The sequence below is a fragment of the Aquila chrysaetos genome, chromosome Z (assembly GCF_900496995.4).
Source record: "Aquila chrysaetos chrysaetos chromosome Z, bAquChr1.4, whole genome shotgun sequence".
Lineage (NCBI taxonomy): Eukaryota > Metazoa > Chordata > Aves > Accipitriformes > Accipitridae > Aquila > Aquila chrysaetos.
Window position 1 is genome coordinate 17,410,952 of NC_044030.1, and position 19,203 is coordinate 17,430,154.

Genomic DNA, 19,203 nt, shown 5'->3' on the forward strand with positions numbered 1-19,203 from the left:
TTTTCCAATGTCTTTTCTAGATCACTTTCCATGCAGTATCTTGATGTTTTATTGTCAGTTTCTTAAATAAACAGATACTTGTGGTAGGTAATTAATGTGAATAGGTATGTTCAAGTGTGAGGTTTTTTATTTTCAAATAGGTTTGGATACGTTCAGATTGAAACAGCGCTTGAACTAACAAAGTACCTTGCCAGAGAAGATGAACTCTTCATATGGAATGTGGTCTTGTTAAACCTAGTACCTGAGAATTTGGAAAGTACTCTGAAGAACTATGAAGTATATCCACTTTTAAAGGTACCACCTTTTTTGTTAGTTAGCAAAGATACTAGGCCATTTAAATAAATCAGACTAAAATGAATGCTTTCTAAATTCTCAAGAATGTAATGATGACTATGATGGGTGATAGTTCTTGTCATTCGCTTTGCATGATTTTGTCAACTTTTTTTTTTAAAAAGGAGGAGGTACTTATTTGTATATATTAGTCAATGATAAATATCATTGAATCTTGAGCCATTCTTATTTTAAAGCAGAAATATATTCACATTCTTTATATTAAGTTTGATCCTAGGTTTTTGTAAAACCAAGGATCTGGAAAATACAGCTATCAGTCAGTAGTAAATAGTCAGTAGCAAGTAACGGGAGTAACACTACTATGTATAAAGGGTATATGGTATGTATGTGCTCTGTGGTTTGTACTGCCTTCCAGTTCATCTTCATGGAGAGAAAGAAGGAATCGGGTTTGGATACTAAATGAGATGATTCTCTCCCATATTTGAGCTACCTGAGATGATACTGTCTTATTTATTTCCTTGACTTCTATTTGAAGAAGATTTCACTTTTGTTTGAAGTACAATTCCACAATAGTAGTTCTCTTAAGTTGTAAAAATAAAGGTATGTTTGAAGTATGTGAGAAGAATGAAGTCTTTTCTGTTGAGAAGTTCTTTTTCTGTCTTTTTCTCTGAGGATGAGAGTTTATTTTCTTTCATAATGAGTTCAAAGGTCCTAGTGATGTGAAATGGTAACTTCGCAGTTTGAATGGATGTACAGGTGTATTGAATTTTACACCCAACTTATATACTTTATTTTAATGTGCTGTGTTGTCAAGAAATTAATAGTGGTAAATATTTAGGATAAATCTGAGTAAAGATAAATAAAGTAAAATAAAAAAACTTATGTCTAAATGAAAGTAATTTTTCTTTCCCTTCTTTTAAAAGAAATACCTTTTAAAGAGAATGTTGCCAATATACCATTATTATGCAGGTTTTATTCGTCAAAATGTTGATGCTTTGGAAGATGACTATTTTGCTCAGTAAGTATTCTGGTTTTCTCAAAAGTTTGTTCTGATGTGATTGGATCTGATACACTGCAGTTTGCCTCTGTAAATTTAAATACAAGCTACCAGAAGAATGCTCTAATTAATTTGAATGTAACTCAGTTTTTATTTTTACTGTCCTATAAGTGTGTGTTATGATGACACCTCCAATGAAACTGCAGTATCAGGACAGTTTGGGATATATACAGTCTATGTGGTGAGCATAAAAGATGATAGTTTAATGATCTGAGTGGTAGCTTTTGTTTAGTGAAGAACAGGCTCAACAGGCTGCTGCTAGTTGGGGAAAAACTCACAGCAATGAATTTCAGATACGATTTATGTGTCAATCACTAGAACGTTAAAATACTTCATTTTGCAAGGCCACTGCAGCCACAGTTTTGAATGTCAGAGTGATTTGGACTAGATGCAACTAGTCTCTTAAAACTACCAAGAGGGATACAAACCACACAAAAAACTAAGACAAATTGTAGTACATTGGTAGCTTCACTAATGTCCATGAATATTGATGTCAGGAACCCATTATTGGTAGTTTAATTATTTTTTTTTTTAATTAAACCTCAACTGTTTCTAGTAGAGGTTCTCCTGGGTTAGCAGCATCATGTGCTGAAACTGTGCTGGTCAAACACAGTTCAAGTACTCCAAATGTGGAATATGTATCTTTTATTCTTGCTGTTTTGGCTTCTCTTCAAGAGTGTATTTGGAAAAACTTTTTGCAACAGCATGCTGGCTGGGCCTCCAAGACTGTTTGAACCTGTCATCTGAACTGTATGCTAAGTGGATGGACAACCCTGAGTACAAGTAAGAATGATAATGTGCTCTTAGAGGTGTGCATGCATAAGTGAGGTGGAAAGTTAAAGGGGTTTTCCATAGGGGAGGCAGAATGAGAAATGCTTCTGTACACTGCTCTTCTTCCTTGACAGAATGACAGAATTTAAGCCTAACTGTACCCCCCCCGCCCCGCCTCTTTCCCAAATCCCCACTTTATGATGATTTCATAATTACTGCTTTTTACATAGACTTTACAGGCTGGAGGATGCAAATTTTTGCCATGAAGACCAAAATCTGTTTAGCCACATAACAGGTGAACCTCAGATTAGTGCTAATATCCTTTATTGTCCAGTCCTGTTACTGCAGTCCAGCCTTAGGGTTACCATGTACACCAACTCAGTTTCTAAACTTCTCTTAGCAATACTGAGTGAAATGATGTTTGTATAATACAGGCATCTGCCCATGGTGAGCCCATCAAATTGCCTTGCATGTTCTGTATTCACATAAAGAGGTGCTGGGAACAGCTGTCAGTTCTTATGCTGATATTGGAGCCTAGTGGTCAGGTTTCTGGTCTGTGAGGATGGAGCCTGGGCTCTACCAGGAGCAGACTTTCTGTATTTGAGTATTGCCTTGTTAAAGAAAATTTATAATGTATTGAAATTCTTATTCTCTTTTCCTCCCTCTTTCTTCTGATGTTTTTCTGTGCAATAGTCAAATAGTATTGGCACTGGTGAGTGAATATTTGAAGTTCATTATTATTTTTATTTGTTGTAGTTGTAATAAATACTTTGTTGTTACTTGTATCACTGTTGATACATGTAGTTAGCTAAGTAAACTGAACTTGTACTTTTATGTTTATGTTTTTTTAAATAGCTTTGTAGTGATCATCCTCATAAAAATGAAATTGTGCTTTGCAGTTAAACTGAAAAGTTTAAATAATCTAAATATATTGTTATGTTCCAGACAGAATATTCTTACTATCCCACACTAAAAGCAAAAAATGCTATGCTGAGTTCTCAGGCTGTTTTCAGAATAGTCACCTATCTTCCCCTATTAATAATATTTGGAATATTTTTTTTCCTTGTGGTATACTACATACCTTATCTCAGTTGAAGAGCTGAAAAGTCTGTGAAATATATTAGCTGATCTGGTTTTGAATTAGATGGAGAAGATTAATTTTGCTGTCCTTCCTGGCACTGAGATAAGTTCAAAGGGACTTTAGAGCCTCACACTTCATATGTCTGTAAGTGTGGGAAAAAATACAACTGTGAATTTTATTAAGTGAAAAAAATGATCATGTCTTAAGGAAAAAAACCCAGGAGTGTGGTGGGTTAACCCTGGCTGGATGCCAGGTGCCCACAAAAGCTGCTCTGTCACTCCCCTGCTGAGCTGGACAGGGGAGAGAAAATATAACAAAGGGCTCATGGGTAGAGATAAGGACAGGGAGAGAACACTCGACCAATTACCGTCACAGGCAAAACAGACTCAACTTGGGGAAAATTAACTTAATTTATTGCCAATCAACCAGAGCAGGGTAATGAGAAATAAAACCAAATCTCAGAACACCTTCCCTCCACCCCTCCCTTCTTCCCGGGCACAACTTCACTCCCGGATTCTCTACCAACCCCCCGCAGCGGTGCAGGGGAACGGGGAATGGGGTTTACGGTCAGTTCATCACACGTTGTCCCTGCCACTTCATCCTCCTCAGGGGCAGGACTCCTCACGCTCTTCCCCTGCTCCAGCGTGGGGTCCCTCCCACGGGAGACAGTCCTCCACAAACTTCTCCAACGTGGGTCCCTTCCACAGTGTGCAGTTCTTCATGAACTGCTCCAGCGTGGGTCCCCTGTGGGGTCACAGGTCCTGCCAGGAGCCTGCTCCAGCGCAGGCTTCCCACGGGGTCACAGCCTCCTTCAGGCACCCACCTGCTCCGGCGTGGGGTCCTCCACGGGCTGCAGGTGGAGATCTGCTCCACCGTGGACCTCCCTGGGCTGCAGGGGGACAGCCTGCCTCACCATGGTCTTCCCCATGGGCTGCAGGGGAATCTCTGCTCCGGCACCTGGAGCACCTCCTCCCCCTCCTTCTGCACTGACCTGGGGGTCTGCAGGGCTGTTTCTCTTATGTTCTCACTCCTCTCTTCGGCCACAGTTGCTGTTCCGCAGCATTTTTTATTTTGGTTCTGAAATCTGTTATCCCAGAGGAACCACCACTGTTGCTGATGGGCTCGGCCTCGGCCAGCGGCGGGTCCGACTTGGAGCCGGCTGGTATTGGCTCTGTCGGACATGGGGGAAGCTTCTAGCAGCTTCTCACAGAAGGGACCCCTGTAATCCCCCCTGCTACCAAAACCTTGCCACACAAACCCAATACAAGGAGGTAGGACACTTCTTAGGTTTCAGATGAGAGATCACAGTTCCTGTTCAGTTAAAGATGCTTTTCATATGCTGGATAGAAAATGAAAAGGGCACAATAAACTTTTGACTCATATTTCACAGGCAGTTTCCTTTATATGCTCTTACATTCTCCATTCTGAGAGCAAAATTCATAACAGCACAGTATAGCTGTTCTGCCACGGGTAGAACCCCGTAGGATTCTCATATCTTTGGAAGGAAGTAATGCTTTTCCCTTTCAGATAAAGTGATCAACTTTCAGCTGAACATTTCCAAACAGTTCCTGGCAGAACTTAACTGGACTTGATACGGTCCATTTTTATCTGTTCCATGGAGATAATGAACTAAGAGCCTTGATTCCCAGCCAGTTACTCAGTTTTACTGTTTTTTGCTTTAGGAGTGAAGTGGAGATAGCTAAATTAATGTATTCTCTGTGCTGCTATACTGGCTTGTCTAGGAAATGTCTAGGAAATTAGTCTATAGGGAGGGACAATGTTGCTGTACATTTTAGTTATTTACTAAAGGTAACCACATACTGCTGTTTCTCTCAAAAGTTAAGAAATCACTATGTCACTTCTGCATTGGCTTCAGGAAAACAACGTAAAATAATCCACCCTGCTTCCCAGCAGCTTTTTTGCATCCTCCCCAAGATCCAGAAACAAGAGAATCCTGGCAGGCCAGTAATATCAAACCACACAATCACTCCCAGAAAAAATATCAAGATTAATAAGCCCCACCCCTCATCTAACATAACCTCAAGCTTCAAAGTCCCTCTGGACCACAGTGGACTTCCTCTGTGAACTGAACAACATAAACCACTTCGGGGCCACTGTAGATGTCAGCAGCCAGTAGACTGTTGTCCCATAGTAGGCTGCCCGTACAGCCCGCCTTGAACGCTGAACATCAGAGCTGCAGCCAAATGATACACTGAGCTGTCTATTTGCTCTTTAACCCACAACTTTACACTCAGTAACCAACATTTTCTTGAAACTATTGGAACAGCTGCAGTAGCAAAATAAATAGCTGTATTTTAGGCAAAGCAGCTTTACTCTGCTGGACTCTACCGTGGCCTCTTTCTGCAGTCTTATGAAATGATTATTAAACGAATTACTAGACTCTGTAACTCAGATAAGATCTGTCATAAAAGGATTCCTCGCAGGACTGTTCTTTGCCTTGACATAACCACTCAATCTCAGTAAGCATCATTCTCGGTGGCAAATCCCTTATGTTCCAGCACATATCCAGCTAAATGAATCTAAACTTTTTTTTTCAGTAAATATAAAACGTATCCACGCTTTCTGTTATTATGCTGGTGAAATCCCCAACAGGACTATCAAAATCACTGCATCTTGCACTTGTTAACGAGTGGTGTCTGTCATGCAAAACACCTGACTCTCTCCCTCATTCCCACTAGTCTTTCTTAGTTTCCAAAGTTTATAACTTACTTGTCTCTACCTTTTGCTTTGAGGATTGCTGTCATATAGCCTTCCTTCTGACGAATATTGTCTCTCTTTCTGCTGGTATCATCCCCATTTTCTCTAGGATGGTCTACTGAAACTCACAGGAGTTCTTTGCAAATTACATTTAAATTTGCATTTGCTGCTTCCAGTTTTGGGCCTGAAGAATGGCTTTTGTGACTAGAAACTTGTGTGTTTTTCCAATTCTATCTCCTGATCTAATGGAATATAGTTTTTACACCTCTACTTACAATCTTGGTCTTATGTAATGCTAAACAGATTAACAGCATGCCATTGGGAAGTTAAACATTTCATTTGTAGCAATGGGACCCATTCTCCTACATAGAATTAGTCCAAAATACCATTAATTTAAACTGTTTTCAGAGAGCTTGCATGGTGTAATACATTGCTATCACTGGAAAGCATTGACAATGTCTTAATGTCAGGGACACATCATTGCCACGGGAGAAATTTTCTATTCAGCCTTTGCACAGGAAGTGAAGTATTACACTAATAATGTTTGCATTTAGTTTCTGTTACGAAATTCATCACCATGTTGAGGACTCTCCCCTGGGGTGGGAGTAACAGGAGGCTGCCTGCTGCATGGAGAATGTCCCTTCTGTTTCCATTTGTGCTGCACATGGCTCTTCCTACTGGATGCATTCACTGAAGAAACTTTGAAAGGGCTTGTCTGGGATGATGCTTATATGCAGCCATACACTCTTTAATGGTGTGATCTATGTCCTAGGCTCGGTTGTGAAAGAGTGGCAGTGACACTGTATGTACACAAGATAGCTTGATCCAGTTGTTCTAAAAAATGTTTTTGGTTTGCCTTTAAACTGCATGCTTTTTAAATGTTTAAATCATGAATAAAGCAATCAAATTTCCTAGCTTTATTTAGATTGCTATTTTATATTTCCTTTCTTGTGCATCTTTTAACTGTAAACAAACATTTGTTTTCAGTTATGTGTTAACTGCTGGTTTTAACTTTACAACAATACAGTACCTTTTAATCATATTTTGCTTTGCAGAATTCCCTTTTTAATTAGAAGAACAGTCTGCTGCTATGGTGTTGCAGTGGGAAGTGATAAAGAATGGAATTTTGCATGGGAAATGTATAACCATACTGACTCCACAAAGGAGGATAAAGACATCCTGCTCTCTGCCATGAGCTGTGCTAAAGAGTCATGGTTACTTTACAGGTGACCTTGATCAAAGTATATGTTTGTGTATATAGAAGTAAATCATAAGAACACAAATACTGTACTGTGCAAATCTGACAGAGGTTTCCCTGCCCCAGAAGCATATGTCTTACAGACCACTGGAAGAATCTTAAGAGTTTTCTTATGGAGAAAGTATGATAAACAGGGCAAACACAAATGATCGTTCTGCTGGTATAACATCCCAGATGCTGGTAATCACTGAGAAAGGGATTTCCTGAGCTGGTAACTAGTGTGTCATGTCTAACACTGGGCCTGTCTTCTGTCAATGTATTTAGTGACCTTTTTGAACTAAAAGTATACCTTCAGGCTTTATAGCAGACTATGGCAACACATCCCATAGTATAATTGCATGTTGTATGAAAGCATGCTTCCTTTTGGTTTGTTTTAAACCTATTTTGTGTTGTTTTTTAACTTGGAACCCATTGGCTGCCCTTACTCTCTGGTAAGAAACGGTAATTATCATAATTTGCTTCGACATTTTTCCCTGCCATTTATGATTTTATATCATTTTCCCATACTCCTTCTCCCCTGCTTATTTTGTTTCCAAACTAAAGTGTCATAGTCTATTTAGCCTCTGTGTGGGAGCCAAATCACCCAGGTTAAGGGCAAAAATGAAAATAGCAAGCTGTTCACCATTTGAAGTGCAGGCTTACACTGGAAAGTAATTTTTTAAATTTCCAGCTTCATAGAATCATAGAATAATAGAATATCCTGAGTTGGAAGGGATCCACAAGATCCTCAAGTCTAACTCCTGACTCCATATGGGGCAACCTAAAAGTTAAGCCATATATCAAAAGTGTTGTCCAAACACTTCCTGAACACAGTTTGGAATACTTTATTTATTATCTTGCACTGGCGTCTGTATAAACTCTTTTCACTACATCAGTAAAAAGATGTTGTAGCTGAATTCTCGAATCTGTCATGTCCACATTACCTAAAGAATTCGTCAAAGGACAGAAATTTGCCAGTGATGGCCTAAAGAATGATCATCCAAGAATTGGCATAAATTCAATGGGTCTAAAGCTCTCAAAGTAGCAGAGATGTTTCTCCTGCCAGCCACCTGCTCTTGTGATGGCGGTCATTTGAGAAGACAGAACAAATATGCCTAAGAAGAAGGCAAGATGGGTTGCAAAGAGATGTCCAATTAGCTATGCTGATATTCCACCTAACCTATGGTCCTTTATTGACTTTTTCATTGGCTCAGGCTAGCACTGGTCCTGGACAAACTCAAGGAGTGGTGATGACCTCCTTCCTCCCTGTGCCTTAGTAGTTGATAAGCCAGTCTATTTTTCTAAATGACACCCTGAAAGTCTTTTGGGGTGAGGAATGTTAAGCTGGGCTTTTCCTGGCCCTCAGTATGTTTTGTCCATCCTGTTAAGCATGGTGGTGGCATGCAAATGGGCAAAACCCAGCTCACCTACTCTACCCATAAAGCAGCTGCCTGCAAGACCGTATGAGAAGATAACTCTTTAACAGTGCTCCTTGAAAGTAGAAGCATGCAAGGTGATACACTGAGGCAGCAAAGAATAGCTACTTACTTTTTCAAGATATTCAGGCACTCACTGCCACTGACATCATTGAGAGGTAGTTCCTTAAGTACTTCTGAAATCATGCCTTAACACCCATGAAAGCATCCAAGACCCCTTGTTATTGGGTCTTGTTATAGGGAACCCTATAAACAGGTCCCTTTTGCATAACAGAGTGTCTTGCTGCTAGCTTACTCTCTAGGCTCCATCTGTGTCATGCCAAAGTGAGAAGTTTTCCTCCAGAAACTGAGGAGCAGTTTGCCCTTGCATAGGGTTGGCTGGTAGGAGTGGTTGGCTTTCTGTAACACAGATAAGAAAAGCACATATATCCATCTGATGTGCTACACCCTCACTTTACTGAGAAGTAGAGGGTTGATGTGCAAGAACAGGGGATTTCACCAGTGTAAAGACAAAACCCAAGCTGAATACACAGCTCAGAGTGACACCAACTTTGGTATAACCTTCCACATTGTGGTATTTGTTGAGACAGGAATATTCCTGAACTGCATGATATTTCCAGACCATCACTGTTAAGCAGCAAGTGATAGGTACAATTATTACCTTCTTTTCTAACAGATACCTGCAATATGGACTCAGCGATACATTATTTTTCTCCAATTGTACTTCAGTCATAATCTTATATGTGGTAACTAAGGATATTGGGCACCGTATAGCCTGGGAATTTGTTACAGAAAATTGGCCACTTTTAAGTGAAAGGTATGGTAAGCAACAGCTTTGGGTTCCCTTTACTTCTGTGGCCCTTTGGCTTCTTCCTCCATCTTTATGTTTGAGCTGTAAAATCCAGGTGCAGATTCTCCTTCCAGAGATAGCTTTTTTGTAATGATTGATGGAATTCCTTAAGTATGCAGAGCAGGGTTTTCAGAGGATTCAACTCTGGTCAGGGCTTAAAGTCAAAGAAGAGCTCGTGTCAGACACAGAATGCTTTAAAAATTGGTCTGTTCATGACTATTTCAGTGCTTTTAGAGTGTTAAATTTCCTGGAAAATCTGACTCTAGAAATGGGTTTATCTACTAGCATTTCACAAATGTGGGTGTAAAATGCTGGAGTAAGATTGTAACCTCGTTTCCAAAGAGAGTATGGAGAGATGGGGGATTGGAGCATACAGGTTATGAGCACTGCAAGGACCAACTACAGTATTATTCCCTGACTTAAGTCCTAACCCATCTCCAGCCTACCTGCACTGATGCAGTTAAACTGTAGGTGAGCTTGGCCTACCTGTCTCGAGCAAAGCAAGTATTCTGATATCTGTTTGAAGACTCCCTCTCTCCTTGGTGGTAATGGTGAAAAGCAGCATGTCTGTGACAGAGTACGTTCCTGCTGCTCTTGGTGGCAGAGGAGTCCATTGGGAGCCATTAGTGGCAGCATAACCAGAACCAGCCATCTGGGAGCATTCAAATGTGTATCTTTATGGTTAACGCTAGAAAAGGCAAGTTGTAGCAGATTTGTGTCACACCAACTTATTCCCTTACAAAGCTCTTCTGTGTTCCATACTGATGAGAAATTTGCTGGGAAACTTATCCATTATTTTCAAACTAAAAGACTAGTGTGGGCGTTAATTTATATGCCATCCTCAAGATACGAACAGAAACACGAAGTTGTTAGAATCATTATTGGTTAGCCTTTCTAGCGCAGTTTGGCTATATGGGCTCACAAAGATTATCCATTTTAAGCAAAGAATTCACGTTACCAAAGTAGAAATACCAGATCTTGCTGGGAAATGAAAATGAAGGGGAATTAGTGTTTCATCCTGCTCAAATGTCTAAATTGAATGTTAATAATATTTCTTTAAAAGGGGAAAAAGAGTACAGAGTTGCAAACTTCAGCTTAGCTGGTATTTCCAACATGGTAAATAATAACTAAGTAGTGGGAGTATTTTGAAATGAGATGAAATGTAGTGTATTGCTAATATGCTGTTTGAAGGACCTTTATCTCAATTTTACAGGTATGGGAAGGAATTATTACATGATGTATTAAAAGTCATGGGAAGATATGTCAATACAGATGTACAGCTCCAAGAGGTAAATCAGAGAAGCAGTCAGTTTTAACTTTATTGCCAGTTTGTAAATACAGCTTTTTAAATCCCTCATTTTTTAAAGAAATCATAGACTATATTGTATAACGTTGCTGTGCTGAGACATTGAGAAAAATTAGACTTCCTCATCTGAGAAATAAACATATGAACATCCACCCACAGCCCTGCAGTCTGTGTGTGCAGTTGGTTGTTGAGCATGGCGTGAAAGTGGGCTTTTGTGCAGGGATGGACATTGTGCTGCTCTGTGTGGCTGCAGTGTAGGAGGTTGCCTGGCCATGTGCTGATGAGATGGCCTAGATGAGTGACACAGTTCATTCCTTTTGACTGTGTGGCAGCCCAGATGAGCCCATGAACAATACTTTCTAATTGGGCTGCTGTACATCTGGAAAAAGGGGATGGAATTTGGGAAACCTGCTGAAGGGTGGAAATCTGTGGGAGGTGGCTGTAGGCTGTCTTATTTTATTCCCCACAATAATCCACATTAGTGCCTGTGACTAATAAATAACTATCACTGCTGATTTCATACTCTTTTCTTGTTCTTTCACCTCTAGTCCAAATCTCCCCAGATTCTTTCCCAAAATACTATTTGCTTTTCTCAACAGCTCAGCTTTTGTGCTGTCTGCATGTGATCTACATTTCTGTGCCAGCCCCAAACTGCTGGTATCTGTCATTACAAGAAAATATTTGCTTCCCTTTTTTGCTCTTGATTGATGCATGCATGCAGAGAGTAACTGAGAAGGGATGCTTAATGAGGAGAGCAATACAGAGAGTTAGCTCCTAAAGTCAAAGAAACCTCCCTTCGATGTTCATGAACTATAAGTTTTTCACCTTTTGTTCTTTAGGGGCAAGTTAACTCCCCAGGATGGCAAAAGCAATAGCCCAGTGCCAGCCTTTAAATTAACCTTCATGTTTGGAACTGGGTCCCAATAAATGTTATCAAAGCTGTCTCATTTTCGTCTTTAAAATCTGTCTGTAGAGATCACCTTTGCCATGATGTCTCCAGGAAATGTACTAAAACTTGGGCTGCTGGCATGTTAGGTTGCTGGCTGTCACGCTGACATCTATCTCATTTCTCTTATTGTTTGTTTCCCACTCCCCCCATGTATCTCTTTGCTATTCTTCAGTCCCCTCATCTTCTGCTCCTTAGACTGATGGGAAAGATTTATTGTTCTGTGACTGTAGAACAGGCAGCACAAGAGGATTCTGCTACCCAGCTAGTCCTAGACACTGTGTGGTACCACCAGTACTAGTGAAGTTGGCTGCATTTGAAAGGATTTTTAGAGGGACAGCAAAAGGGCACATTTCTGATGTGCAAGGAGCTTTCCCACCTTAGTGTAAATCAGTAAGCTTGTGCTATCCCCTCTTTAGTCTCTGCTGTCTCCCCCTTTTCTGTACACTTCTGTCTAAAGCATCTGTCAGGTACGCAGTTGCTTGCTGCAAGTGAAGTTATGCGAACTAAGCTCATGTGTTTATATGTCTTCAGTTGCAGGTTTTTTATAATGCTACACTGGAAGAGGATGAGAGAGTGGCTACTACTTTACTACTGGAGTTTACAAAATTTGAAAATATGGAAAGGAGAGAACTGCTAATCAAAGTTGCCAGCTGGTTACAGAAAAATGTAGATGATTGACTTGGAAAACAATTTCCAGTATATTTTAGAGTGTGATTCACTAGCATTTTGGTATTCATTTTAAGATGTAATTAAAAAAGCACATTTTTATGAGTCCTGTGGTTGTCTTCCCACCAGAAAGTCAGGCTAAAATCATTCACAAAGAAAAGAAAGATTCAGCAAAGGAAACGAGATATAGATTTTCATATTATATTTCTGTAAATTAATTTCCTACTGGATGAGTTGTTAGTAGGGATGTGTTGCTAATAATAACCTAACATATAGATATAGTCCTAAATCCTTTGTTTTTTCTGAGTATCAGAATGAAAGGTGTGGTACAAGTTTGTGGAAAAAACACACGAGGAAGCTGCAAAAGTTTTATATTCTACTTTGCTCATGATTTTTATTGTCATCTTGGGCAAATCATTTAATCTGTCTCTCTCCACTTCTATGTTTGTAAGTTGTGAAGAGGACAGTAATTTAGAACACTGCTATGAAACATAAACTTGAGAATTACTTCAGAGCTGTAGGGAGGGAAGGACTAAAGAGACCTCCAATTTTCATTGTAATAAATGAATACCTTGTCATTCAAACTTTATTTTTCCTTAGCAGGTCTGTACTTAATGTGTCTACATTCACATTGGTGTTTGATTAGGAATGTGCTTTTGAGGACACCCTCCCAGTTGTCTCCATTTAGCATGCTTCAACCCCCAGGACAGTCGTGGAGTGTGTGAACTGGATTCTTTTTGGATGAAATTTATCTAGGAGATGATGAGCTCCTGGTGTGCAACTGATAGACACCACCATCTGATGGTCCTTTTGTCCATGGCACTAGAATGCAACTAGTCTAAACTAACCCCTCTGGAACATCACCAAGTGTTTCCATTCTTACTGGACTGAGCTGCTCACTGATGTAGACGTAGGGTTAATCATCTTGCTTACGCAGTATTATTTTGAGGTGGCAGACAGACAGAGTTCAGTCCATTAGTATTAGCCAACCATACTAGCTTGTGTTTGAAGAAGTATGGGATCCTCAGCCCATGCAATTTGTTTATTTGTGGGGTAACACTATTATGACAAAATTACTGTACTGGTGCTCAGGTTAACGTAGAAAACAATGTTATGTGGGAATGCAGGAAACCCAAGAAGCCAGAGCACTGCACTACGAAGAGACAAGGAATAAAAACCCAGACTTGTTAATACAAAGAATTTTTCACTGGCACCCTCTTAATACATTTAAGGAAAACACTGTCATGTTGGCTGCAATGTATCTTCTCTGTGCCCCATGGCTGAAAAGAAAAACTGTAGCTATTTTGAGACTACCTGAGGACCCCTTTAGTGTACAAGAATTGCCAACTGATGCAACCAGGTTTGTGCTGGAGTCATTTGACTTCTAGCATGTGATCCAGTTAAGGGTAATGCCAAAGAAAATTGTGTGCATTCTTGACAAATCTTCATCAAGCTGATTCAGAAAGCAAAGGAAGTCATCAAGGCTGTGATGAGTTAGAAGGGTTTTGCTTCAGCATTTCCTGTCATTCCCACTAGTTAATCACTAGCTCTGCATACCTCATCGTATGGGCTAAGCAAAGCTCAAGAAAGTAATTGTTGCAGGATTTATGGACTAAACTTCCCGTAACAACATTTTGCCCCTAAGCCCAGTAGGTCCAAACCATTTCCTTCCAACCATGAGTAACTACTCTTCCTTTCTAACCACTCTTCCTTATTATTCTTTTGTTATCTTTTTCTTCTTTGCACTGAACAAAACTCTTAATTAGAAATGCCAATATGTAAACAATTACTAAAACAATTTTAAATAAGAATTATTTTCAAATAATGGCTCCTGACTAATGTATGCCTCTTGGCTGACATTCTGTATTGCAGAATAGGAGCACAGTTTTTGTGACAGAGGCAAATAGTGAAGATGATTGCTAGGCAAGCTGCCTGAGTAGGAGCAAATCTGAATTGCTCTTGCTATCAGAGTCCACACATTTCCACTTGGTGGCATGTAACATTGACAGCTGCACAATGGCAGTTCTTGCTGGTGTTGAGTACAAGTTGAGCACAGAGGTTTGGAGAGTGGCAACTGAGAGATGCAGAAAGGGAAGGAGAGGTGCATGGGAGGAATCCAGGGCAAGCTGGGAAAGCTGCTTTATTGCAAAGGGAGTTGGGGTGAAAGGAAGTTCATTGAAAATGAGTATGAGGATATGGATGGGACTTCAGGAAATGAGCTTGTACAGAACTTAAACAGACTGTGTAGGTGTTATGGGGCATGTAATTGTGAAGACGTGTGTGTGTATGGGGCAGTTTCCAGTGAGAGCAGGTGTGTCATTGATAGACCGGAGGGATTTAGTAGATTTAGTAGTGAGGGGAAAAAAAAGTAGCTATGATGGGAAAAGACTAGCTTTTTGCCTTAAGTCCTCCTCTCTGCCCTGAGAGCATAGAAGTCAAAAAGTTACACTTGTTCTGCCTTTACAGCATGCATGTGTGACAGGGCAGGAGACTCAGGGGAGATGGCAAGGGTGGGGAAGAGATTGTATAGTGGAAGAAGTAAGGGAGAATTAGGACCTCAGGAAGAGGTGGAGTGGTTACACATGGTTGGAAGGAAATGGTTTGGGCCTGCTGGGTTTAGGGGTAAAATGTTGTCATGGGAAGTTTAGTCCAGAATAGTTGGGAAGGGAAGATGAAAAGAGGTGAAAGGACCATGGGTTCAAAGAGGAGACAAGATGAGAAAGCAAATGAGGGAAGCTACAGGAGCAAGGGAAGATCCAAGGGGAATGAGGAGAATGGGGTAAAGAGGGAGAAGTTCAGGATCCTCTTCAGTGCATTGCTTGCCTTGCTTTCTTTCCCCAGAGAAACTCAACCTGAGGTATTTCGAAGGATTATGTTGTGTTCTTTGTGTTCTTTCGGATCCTGTGTTGTTCATCTAGAACAGGGCCAATATCCCCTCACCAGTGTCCCTGCCCTGGCATACGTTGCCCACAGGCCTCAGTTGCCTTGGAGGCATCAAGCACCTTCTCCCAAGCGTGCATCTCCGGCTGTGTCTGCAGCTCTTCCACATGTCTCCTCCAGTTTGTTTCTTTCATTTTCTCCTGCCCCCCAGCTGCTCTTTCTTAAATATATTTGAGCAGTGGTGCCATGTGTTCCCCTGACTGGCTACAATTCTGGTGTGCAATGGGCTGTTTTTGTCAGAGCCTGGTGCCATCGGTGGAATTTTGGGTTTTTTGCTCATGGGGACGTTTACATGGCACCAGGCTTGCTGGCAACAGATGGAGTCCAGCTATCTCAAAGGGGGAAAAGGATTCTCGCTCATGAGATAGTGGGGCTCGTAGAGTTGGCTTTAAACTAGGTTTGAAGGGGGAAGGGGATAAAACTATGCTCACCAGAGATGAGCCTGAGGGCAGCATGCCAATGTTGGGGGTGGAATCGATAGTCCAGCTCAAGTGCATCTGTGCCAATGCAGGCAGCATGGGCAATAAACAGGAGGAGCTGGAAGCCATTATGCAGCAGGATAGATATGACTTAGTTGCCATCATAGAAACACGGTGGGACAACTCCCATGGCTGGAGTGCTGCAATGGATGACATCTGGATGGATGATGCAATAAGCTCTTCAGAAGGAATAGGCAAGGAAGGAGAGGTGGTGGGGTGGGTCTTTATGTTAGGGAGTGTTTTGATTGTACACAGCTCCACAATTGTGATGACAAGGTTGAGTGCTTATGGGTAAGGATGAGAGGGAAGGCCAACAAGGCAGACACCGTGCTGGGAGTCTGTTATAGACCACCCAACCAGTTTGAAGAGACAGATGAAACATTCTACAAGCAGCTGGCAGTAGTCTCACGATCAAATGTCCTTGTTCTTGTGGGGGACTTAAACTTTCCAGACATCTGCTGGAAATACAACACAGCAGAGAGCAAGCAGTCTAGGAGGTTCCTGGAGTGTGTGGGAGATAACTTCCTCACACAGCTGGTAGGTGAGCCTACGAGGGGAGGAACCTTGCTAGACCTACTGTTTACAAACAGGGAAGGACTGGTGGGAGTTGTAATGGACAGAGGCCATCTCAGGCTTAGCAACCATGAAATGATAGAATTCTCAATTTTTGTTGAGGCAAGGAAGGTGGTCAGCAAAACCACCACTATGGACTTCTGGAGGGCAAACTTTGGCCTTTTCAGGACACTGGTTGAGAGAGTCTCTTGAGAGACTGTCCTGAAGGGCAAAGGGGTCCAGGGAGGCTGGACATTCTTCAGGAAGGAAATCGTAATGGCTCAGGACCAGGCTATTCCCATGCGCCGCAAGACAAACCGCTGAGGAAGATGACTGGCCTGGCTGAATAGGGAGCTTTTGCTAGGACTCAAGAAAAAAAGGAGAGTTCACCATCTTTGGAAGAAAAGGCAGGCAACTCAGGAAGAGTACAGGCATCTTGTTAGGTCATGCAGAGAGGAAATTAGAAAAGCAAAAGCTCAGCTAGAACTCAATCTGGCCACTATTGTAAGAGACAAGAAAAAATGTTTTTACAAATACGTTAACAGTAAAAAGAGAGCCAAGAAGAGTATCCGTCATTTACTGGATACAGAGGGGAACATTGCCACCAGAGATGAGGAAAAGGCTGAGGTAGTTGATGCCTTCTTTGCCTCAGTCTTTAATAATGAGACCAATTATCCTCAGGGTACTCAGCCCCCTGAGCTGGAAAGACAGGGACAGAGAGCAGAATATACCCCCATAATCCAGGAGGAAGCAGTTAATGACATGCTAGGCCACCTGGACACAAACAAGTCTATGGGACCAGACAGGATCCATCCAAGAGTACTGACGGAGCTGGCGGAGGAGCTTGCCAAGCCACTCTCCATCATCTATCGGTGATCCTGGTCAACAGGGGAGGTCCCAGACAACTGGAGGCTTGCCAATGTGATGCCCATTTACAAGAAGGATCAGAGGGAGGATCCACGGAACTACAGGCCTGTCAGCCTGAACTCGGTACTGGGGAAGATTATGGAGTGGTTCATCTTGAGTCCACTCACGTGGCATGTGCAGGGGATCAGGCCCAGCCAGCATGGGTTCATGAAAGGCAGGTCCTGCTTGACCAACCTGATCTCCTTCTATGACCAGGTGACCCGCCTAGTGGATGAGGGAAGGGCTGTGGCTGTTGTCTACCTGGACTTCAGTAAAGCCTTTGGCACCATTTCCCACAGTGTTTTCCTGGAGAAAATGGCTGCTCATGGCTTGGACGGGTGTACTCTTCACTACATAAAAACTGGCTGGATGGCTGGGCCCAAAGAGTGGTGGTGACTGGAGTTAAATCCAGTTGGCGGCCAGTCACAAGTGGTGTTCCCCAGGGCTCAGTATTGGGGCCAGTTCTGTTTAATGTCTCTATCAATGGTCTGGACGAGGGGATCGAGTGCACCCTCAGTAAATCTGCAGGTGACACCAAGTTGGGAGGGAGGGTTGATCTGCTCGAGGGTAGGAAGGCTCTACAGAGGGATCTGGACAGGCTGGATCGATGGGCCAAGGCCAATTGTATGAGGTTCAACAAGGCTCAGTGCCGGGTCCTACTCTTGGGTCACGACAACCCCATGCAATGCTACAGGCTTGGGGAAGAGTGGCTGGAAAGCTGCCCGGCAGAGAAAGACCTGGGGGTGCTGGTTGACAGCCGGCTGAATATGTGGCAGCAGTGTGCCAGGTGGCCAAGAAGGCCAATGGCATCCTGGCCTGTATCAGAAATAACATGGCCAGCAGGAGCAGGGAGGTGGTTGTTCCCCTGTACTCTGCACTGGTGAGGCCGCACCTCGAGTGCTGTGTTCAGTTTTGGGCCCCTCACTCCAGGAAAGACATTGAGGTGCTGGAGCGTGTCCAGAGAAGGGCAACGAAGCTGGTGAGGGGCCTGGAGCACAAGTCCTGTGGGGAGCGGCTGAGGGAGCGGGGGTTGTTTAGTCTGGAGAAAAGGAGGCTGAGGGGAGACCTTATCGCTCTCTACAACTACCTGAAAGGAGGTTGTAGTGAGGTGGGTGTTGGTCTCTTCTTCAAAGTAACAAGCAATAGGATGAGAGGAAACGGCCCCAAGTTGAGGCAGGGGAGGTTTAGGTTGGATATGAGGAAAAATTTCTTTACTGAGAGGGTTGTCAGGCATTGGAACAGGCTGCCTAGGGAAGTGGTTGAGTCACCATCCCTGGAGGTATTCAAAAAGCATGTAGAGAAGGCACTTTAGGACATGGTTTAGTGGGCATGGTTGACAGTTGGACTCAATGATCTTAAAGGTCTTTTCCAGCCTAAATGATTCTATGATTCTATAATTTCTGAGATAGCTGGATGCAGCTGTTAAGGCACAGAGCAGTTCCTGGCCCACCAGCAGCCACCGTTGCCTAAACCTTGACGGTGCTCATCAATACAGTCCCATGGTCTCCGCTGCAGCCACCATCACCACCTGTCCCACAGCACACAGCTTGCAGCTTTCCTTCAAACAGCAGGGCTGGCACTAAGAAATCCTGTGTTGCCGCTTGTCCCCCTGCTGCCATGTGCTCTCCCTGCCAGTTTCTCCATCAGTGTAAGCCAAGGTGTTCCCAGTAGGAGGAGAGACTTCAGAGCTGTATTAATCAAGGTCCAAGAGCACCAGCCAACTGCTCCTCTGCACCTCCAGGCACAGCTGCCCTGCTGCCTCACTCTGCCTGTGCCCCCTTTCCTCCCTGGCATCCCGAGGAGCCTCCCAGGTAGGTGAAGAGAAAGCACCTGGTTGTGGAGCCTGGGTGGTCAAGGTGCAAGCTACATGCCCCCTGGCTGCATTGATAGCACACACGGATGAGGCAGGTGGAGCAACCTGCTCCTTTCAGGGTTGTTGCAAGTCCCAGAAGGGTGATCATGGG

The 19,203-nt window shown here is 42.6% G+C and overlaps 1 protein-coding gene across 1 annotated transcript in view; it reads left to right on the plus strand.

Moving 5' to 3' along the window:
* LVRN (laeverin) overlaps window positions 1–12,951 on the plus strand; it is a 43,811-nt gene extending 30,860 nt beyond the window's left edge. The window contains 7 exon segments of the mRNA XM_030005502.1: window positions 141–294; window positions 1,215–1,309; window positions 2,024–2,131; window positions 6,974–7,144; window positions 9,268–9,408; window positions 10,655–10,730; window positions 12,228–12,951. Of these exon segments, the coding sequence (XP_029861362.1) occupies window positions 141–294; window positions 1,215–1,309; window positions 2,024–2,131; window positions 6,974–7,144; window positions 9,268–9,408; window positions 10,655–10,730; window positions 12,228–12,374 (892 nt within the window). The 3' untranslated portion in view covers window positions 12,375–12,951.
* The last annotated feature ends 6,252 nt before the right edge of the window (window positions 12,952–19,203 follow it).